The 7,202-nt window shown below is 45.8% G+C and overlaps 1 protein-coding gene across 4 annotated transcripts in view; it reads right to left on the reverse strand.

Annotated features, from left to right (window-relative positions):
• The window catches only part of YIPF1 (Yip1 domain family member 1), a 45,418-nt gene extending 42,555 nt beyond the window's left edge, over positions 1-2,863 (reverse strand). For 3 of the 4 annotated variants that reach the window (XM_064372372.1, XM_064372373.1, XM_012442682.3), the window contains exons 1-3: positions 2,796-2,863; positions 2,256-2,544; positions 1,985-2,064 (exon numbers count right to left, since the gene is read on the reverse strand). In XM_064372372.1, the coding sequence (XP_064228442.1) occupies positions 1,985-2,015 (31 nt within the window). In that variant the 5' untranslated portion in view covers positions 2,016-2,064; positions 2,256-2,544; positions 2,796-2,863. The remainder of the gene's footprint in view (positions 1-1,984; positions 2,065-2,255; positions 2,545-2,795) is intronic. The other variant, XM_012442681.2, reaches the window with a different exon arrangement.
• Positions 2,864-7,202: the final 4,339 nt, after the last annotated feature.

Raw genomic sequence — 7,202 nt, forward strand, 5'->3', positions numbered from 1 at the left:
TCCTCTGTGATTTGCCGCCTGGCTCCTCCAAAGCATCACTTTGTGTCAGCTTCCCTCACCATCTGTGATCTGGAACACAGGCCTTCTTCCAAGTCTTTGGGAAAAAATTAAACTTCCTCACTCCACAGGGACTTCTGCATGGGCTGCTCTCTATGCTTGAACTTTCTTGCATTGCACTCCTAGATAGGATGTCTGAGGAAGGCCTCTCTAATGGAGATTTGAACAGAGCAAAAGAGCAAGCCATGAGGTTATCTGAAGGGAGACTGTCCCAGACAGAAAGATGGCACAGAAGTCCCAAGCTGTGAATGTACTTGGTGCATAGGAAGAACGGTGACAGCCCATGCAGCCTGGGCAGAGAGAGAAAGGACAAGAGCAGCAGGAGATGAAATCAGAGGCATGGAGGCTGCATCATGCAAGGGCCTCCTAAGCCACAGTAAGGGCTCTAGCTTTTTCAGGGGTTAAAAAAAATTTTTTTTTTTTTTTGAGACAAAGTCTTGCTCTGTCGCCCAGGCTGGAGTGCAGTGGCGCATATCTTGGCTCGCTGCAACCTCGGTGTTTGAGCAGTTCTCCTGCCTCAGCCTCCTAAGAAGCTGGGATTACAGGCATCTGCCACCATACCCAACTAATTTTTATATTTTTAGTAGAGACAGGGTTTCACCATGTTGGCCAGGCTGGTCTCGACCTCCTGATCTCAGGTGATCTCCCCACCTCAGCCTCCCACAGTTCTGGGATTACAGGTGTGAGCCACCGCACCTGGCCTGGCTTTTTCTTCTAGTGAGATGGGAGCTACTAGAAGGTTCTGAAAGAATGATGTGATCTGGTTGAGTTTTAGAAGGACTACTCTGGCTGCAAAATACAGACTGTAGAGGGGTAAGGGAGGAAGTAGAAAGACCAGAAGGAAGGTAAGGGCTATAATTCAGACAAAAGGTAACAGTGACCTTGAGCATGGCGAGGGTAGTGGTGGAGGTGATCAGATGCTAGATGAATTTTGAAGACAGAGTTGACAGTATTTGCAAATTGAGGTGGATTTTTAGTTCTTGCAAATGAAACAGATTTCTCTTTAAACAGTATATCTCTTCCTTAGATAGCAGAGACAGCATAAGCTGTGACATCAGACTGGATGGGTTCAAAGCCTGATTTTATCCCTTACTAATTGTGTAACCATTAAGTGAATTATGTTTCTGTGCCTCAGTCTCCTCATTAATAAAACAGGGGAATAAAGTCACTATTTCATAAAGTTGATATAAGGATTGAGTTATCTGCAAAGCATTTAGAACAGTGCCTGACATATAAGTGCTATGTAAGGTATTTATAAAACAAGTAAGTGTTCATCAATCCCTAGCCTAAGTCAGGATCTGGGTTATGAGTTCTAATATCTCCTTGAACTTTTCCTCCAGTACTTTCATAGTTTGTAGGTATATATTTAATAAAAAAATGTCCCCCTCACTAGACTGAGAGTTTCACAAGTAAGGAAACTATTTTGTTCATTCTTCTATCCCTGATAACTAGAACAATTACCCAGTTCCTGGTCATACTCAGGAGATATTTATTGATTCAGTGAAGGAATGATCTGATCACATTTCATCCTAATGATCTTTTCACATTTTTATCTGCTCCACCAGTGTATAAAACCTCTTCTTTTTATCTCCAGTATCTAGTACTAAGATACTAGTATCTAGTTCCAAGCACAAAGTAAGTGCTCAATAAATGTTTCCTGAACTAAAGCAGGAACTGTATAAACATTTTCTGTAATCACTGTACTAAATTTATGTTACTTGTTACCAATCTGAAGGGTTATCTGGCAAAAAAAAAAAAAAAAAAAAAAGCTGGTGTGGACAAACGAAACACCTGGATGTGGCCAACAGCCACCAAAATGTTAGAAATAATATCCTTTAACGTGTGAGGCAGTATAGCAATGAAAATACTTGCTGTGACTGTGGAAATAGTGATCATAAATATAAAGGTGGACACCCAACTGATATACCTTCAAATTGCAAGTCATCTACTGCTGCCATTCAGCCAGTAAGTCTTCTCCCAATTATGAGGAAGAAAATTTGCAGGGGTCTAAAAGAAAAAAATAAGTGAACATAGTAGGATAACAGTATAAAATATCTGCAAACAAATCTTATTTCTGTATTAGAAATGGTATCGCTTTCCCTTGCTTCTCTTTTCAGTGGGGTTTGATAGGTTTATATAAAGATAACCACTAAGCGTCAGGTATCATTAAATATTAAAACTGTTACAAAGAAACTAACCCGGGGGTCCAAAGGTTCCGATTCAACCTTATTGGTTGTGTATGTACCAGGAATGAATCTCAGCCCACTGTGTGAATGTTTGGAGACCAGGTGCAGCCTAGAGACGTAACGATGAGGAAGGAGAGACTGAGGTTTGCGACCAGGTGATGAGGACAGTGAAGAACAAAGGCGGTTCAGCCTAGCCAGTGGTTAAGGGCACAAACTCTGGGGTCAGACAGAGCTGGGTTTGATTCCCGATTCCGCGGCTTCTCTGCTGTGTGCGAGCTCCTCGGGGCCTCAGTTTCCTCACCTGTAAAATGGGTGCATAACAGTACCTCGTCACACAGTGCGGGGGCCATTAAATGGGACAGTGTGTGTAAGGCGACTAGCGCGGAGCCAGGCAATTAATAGGCAATGGGGTGTCGGCGACCCTGCAGCCTGGGACACCGCGAAGCAGAGGCAGTGTTTTAGGGAGAGGAACTGGGCCGCGGCGGCCCGGGCGGGCAGGAGATCCCGAGACCCCTCAGCCCCGTACAGGTCCCGCAAATCCTGCCGCCTCACCTCGCGGGGCTGGGCGTCCAGCGGGTCCCGGGAAGGCTCGGGCCTCAGACGCTCCGCGCCGGTTCCGGTCCAGCCCAGTTGCCGGAAGCCGGAGATCCGGAGGGTGGAACTTCGCCTCCTCCGGGAAGAGCCCCGCCTTCTTAAAGAGGCAGCAGCTCCCGGAGACACCTGCGTGCCGCGGCGCGCAGAGTCCGCTCCCTCCCGCACCTCTCCCGAGGGTGAGCCTCGGATTCTTGAAGAGACAGGCGAGGGCGGAGTGGTGGGGTCGCTGAGTGTGACTACTTGCTTGCTCCAGGGAACGCAGAAAATTATCGAGTGTAGGGTATTCTTACTGTGTGTTTATACCTCTTTTCCTATGAAAATATAAAATCGGGTAATGAAAGACGATCGTGAAAGGAAAAAATAAGTCACCCGCGTCGCCAGTCACCCAATTTTTTGGGGGCCATAAAAATTTAACTGGTGAGGAAGTGCATGAGTTGATTACATTCTGAATGAGTGATCGAAAGCGCGATGTCTGTTCATATAAGCTCCCCCAGTAAGTGGGCAATTGGAAGACTTTATATCTAATGATAGCCATATATAGTGTATTTTTTTGTTTTGTTTTTTGAGACAGAGTCTCACTCTGTCGCCAGGCCGCAGGCTGGAGTGCAGTGGCACAATCTCGACTCACTGCAACCTCCGCCTCCTGGGTTCAAGCAATTCTCCTGCTTCAGCCTCCCGAGTAGCTGGGACTACAGGCGCACGCCACCACGCCCAACTAATTTTTGTATTTTTAGTAGAGTCGGGGTTTCACCATGTTGGCCAGGATGGTCTCGATCTCTTGACCTCGTGATCCGCCCGCCTCGGCCTCCCAAAGTGCTGGGATTACAGGCTTGAGCCACCGCGCCCGGCCTATAGTGTATTTTTTTTTTTTCAAGATTATCATGATCAGGCTTTGTATATGCAGGATTTCTAATTCTCAGAACAATCCTGCTATCTTGTGATGAGTATTCTCATTTTACAAAGCGAAAGCTGAGGCTTAGAGCATGTACAGGGCACTTTTGGCTGAGTATGTACCAGGAATGAATCTTAGTTCATGAATTCAGCTGTGCAAGTATATCAGTCACCTCTTATGTCCCATTTCAGATCATCTTGGCCTCACCAGCTGCTTATTTCACCACTACTCATCTTATTCCAGCGTCAGCAGATATAACTTGACTGAGCTTTGCCTCCAGCCTATGCCTCAGGCTTCTCACCTTCTGCTTCAAGTCTTGTTTCTTGATGCTATGGGGTCATGGGACCTTGCTGGAACCACTCAGTACCCAGAAGTGTAGGGGTAGAGAATTAATGTCTCATGGGGCAAATCTCTGACCAATGGGGTCAACGATTGATGAATACATGTTTTTCCTTTTTCCCTCTCAGACAGGCGCCCTTTCATGTAGCTTTCAAACTACCTAGCAGGATTAAGCAACCAAAGGCCTTCGAAGGGACCAATTTGACAATGCATCCTCGCTATGGCTCTCCTTCCTTCCCTGATTTACAAGCCCTGTCCTTCACTCCTGGTCCTTGGATTCATACTTGCCAATAAACTACTCATATGAGGAACCAACATGAAGGCATGTTGGTACCAAAAGTGGACCCAGAAAACAGAACCTCAAGTTGGCATTTCCTAACTGAACTGCTCACCAGTCATGTGGCAACAACAAATACATTGCTGGCGATTAAGGGGAGAGGGAAGGGAGGGTGGTGGTGGTGTGTAATACTTAGAATAGAATGGCAGCACAATTACTAAGGTGTCTGTCTATAGTTGATTGGGATAAGGTGCAGGTAGAAGACTTTTAAGGTGCTGAGTTATCTAGTGGCTATGGCACTGGAACAGTAAGAGGACAATGGTAATTATAAGTACTATGGAATGGACTGGATTTTCTTAACTCCATTAGAACCCTTGTAAATAAAATGACAGCGTCAGAACAGCCGACTGTCAACTTGAGGCACTTGGTGAAAGCTAGAGAGCCTCTATGGCAGCTTTGAAGGAGATTCTTCTATAGACTTGAGAAAGACTGGACTGAAAATCAGTCCCAAGATCTAATTGTAAGAGTGGCAAAGTTTCAATTAACACTGAATGCACAGCCTCTGTACGTCTCCTTCATCAAAGCCGGGGCATTGACAGAAAATGAATGGGACCCTGAGAAGTGGGATGAGGATATTTGGGTGGAAAAGCCTGAGACTTGACCATTACTTGTTTCCAGTTACCCTTGGATCTTTCACAGTGGCAGTAAGAGGACTTTGCTTAGAGATCCTGTAATAATTACCTTCACAACATTGCTTCAGACTAAGGAACCAATTTAATAGTAAAAAAAAAAAAAAACCATGCAACAGTGACAGAGCATGGAACCCACTGGTCTTACCATGTGACTTGGTCATCCAGAAATAAGTGGCCTAATAGGATGGTGGAATGGCTTGTTAAAGGCACAGTTAAGGCTTCAGCTTGGGGAAAACACTCAGGAGACTGAGGCATTGTCCTCCAGCATGTAGTACATACACTAAGCCATTGGTTTATCAATTAGTTATAATGATGCTTTGTTCTAAATACCTAACATGTATAGATTTGCAAACCAAGGGGTGGCACTTCTTACTGTCACTTTCAGTGAAACTTACACAGAATGTGTGTCTCCTGCCTCACAAGTTTAAGTTCTGCTTAGCTGGAGACCCTGGTCCCAGGGAAGCAGGGGAGGAGGAGAGAGAACACTTCCACTCCAGTTACAGTTCCAATTGGAAGCTGTAACTGCCACCTAGACATTTTTCGCTTTTCATACCACTGCATCAGCAGGTAAAAAAAAGAGTGCCAGCCAGGCATGGCGGCTCACGCCTGTAATCCCAGCACTTTTGGAGGCTGAGGTAGGCAAATCACCTGAGGTCAGGAGTTCAAGACCAGCCAGGCCAACATGGCGAAATCCCATCTCTACTAAAAACACAAAAATTAGCTGGGTGTGGTGGCACAGCCTGTAATCCCAGCTACTCGGGAGGCTGAGGCAGGAGAATTGCTTGAACCTGGGAGGTGGAGGTTGCAGTGAGCTGAGACTGACCCATTGCACTCCAGCCTGGGCAACAGAGACTCCATCTCAAAAATAAACATATAGTGTTTAATTTTGAGACTCCATCTCAAAAATAAACATATAAATAAATTAAATAAAAGAGTGACACATGGTGGGGTATAATCAGCCCTGATTACTTTAAGAAGTTGGGGGCTGGGCATGGTGGCTCATTCCCATAATCCCAGCATTTTGGGAGGCCAAGGAAGGATGATTGCTTGAGGCCAGGAGTTCAAAACCAGCCTGGGTAACATAAGGAGTGGCTATAACAGTAACAAAATTTGCCAGGCATGGTGGCATGCTTATAGTCCCAGCTACTCTGACTGAGGTAGGAGGATGGCTTGAGCCCAGGAGTTTGAGGCTGCAGTGAGCTATGATTGCACCACTGCCCTGCAGCCCGGTGACAGAGTGAGGAAACCCCATCTCAATTGTTAAAAAACAAAAACAAAAACAAAACAAAACAAAATCTTGGGTGTGTTTTAAAACACTTTTCAACTCTGAGCTCCATGATTCTTCTTTCAGTTTCTCCAGTGAGCTATGCTGTCTGGCTTCTGGGCCTTTGGCTATGTGGTTCCTTCCACCAGGACATATCCCCACTTTGGCCAGCTGACTGCTTGCCATCTTTCTGGTTTCAGCATAGAAATCACTTCCTCAGGCTGGGTGCAGTGGCTCACGTCTGTAATCCCAGCACTTTGGGAGGCCGAGGCAGGTGGATTGCTAAGTCAGGAGTTCAAGACCAGCCTGGCCAAGATGGTGAAACCCCATTTCTATTAAAAATACAAAAATTAGCTGGGCATGGTCGTGGGCGCCTGTAATCTAATCCCAGCTACTCAAGAGGCTGAGGCAGAGAATTGCTTGAATCCAAGAGGCAGAGGTTGCAATGAGCAGAGATTGCACCACTGCACTCTAGCCTGGGCAACAGTGCGAGACTCTGTCTCACAAAAAAAAAAGAGAAATCACTTCCTCAGTGAAGTCCTCTTGACTTCTCCAACCAGAATTAGCTTCCCCTTCTCCATGCTCTCGTACCCCACACACACCCTCCACCTCTGCACTTCATATAGGAAATGGTAGTTTTTCTGTTTACTTGTCTATTCCCTGCACTGGACCATGACTTCCTTGAGAACAGAGGGTGTTTTATTTATCACTCCATCCCCAGTGCTAAGGGGAGTTGCAGGCCCCAGGTTTTGTTAGGGATGATCCGGTTTCTGTCTTTGCCCTGGGAGGTTTCAGATCCCTATCTCCCGGGGAAGGCTCTGACTACAGAAATAGTCAACCACCAGCTAGAAGTCATCACGGGGAAACATCTTTCATTAGTAAAAGAAGAGTTTGTTAACAT

The sequence above is a fragment of the Aotus nancymaae genome, unplaced genomic scaffold (assembly GCF_030222135.1).
Source record: "Aotus nancymaae isolate 86718 unplaced genomic scaffold, 86718_ANA_hifiasm-v0.15.2.pri h1tg000007l, whole genome shotgun sequence".
NCBI lineage: Eukaryota > Metazoa > Chordata > Mammalia > Primates > Aotidae > Aotus > Aotus nancymaae.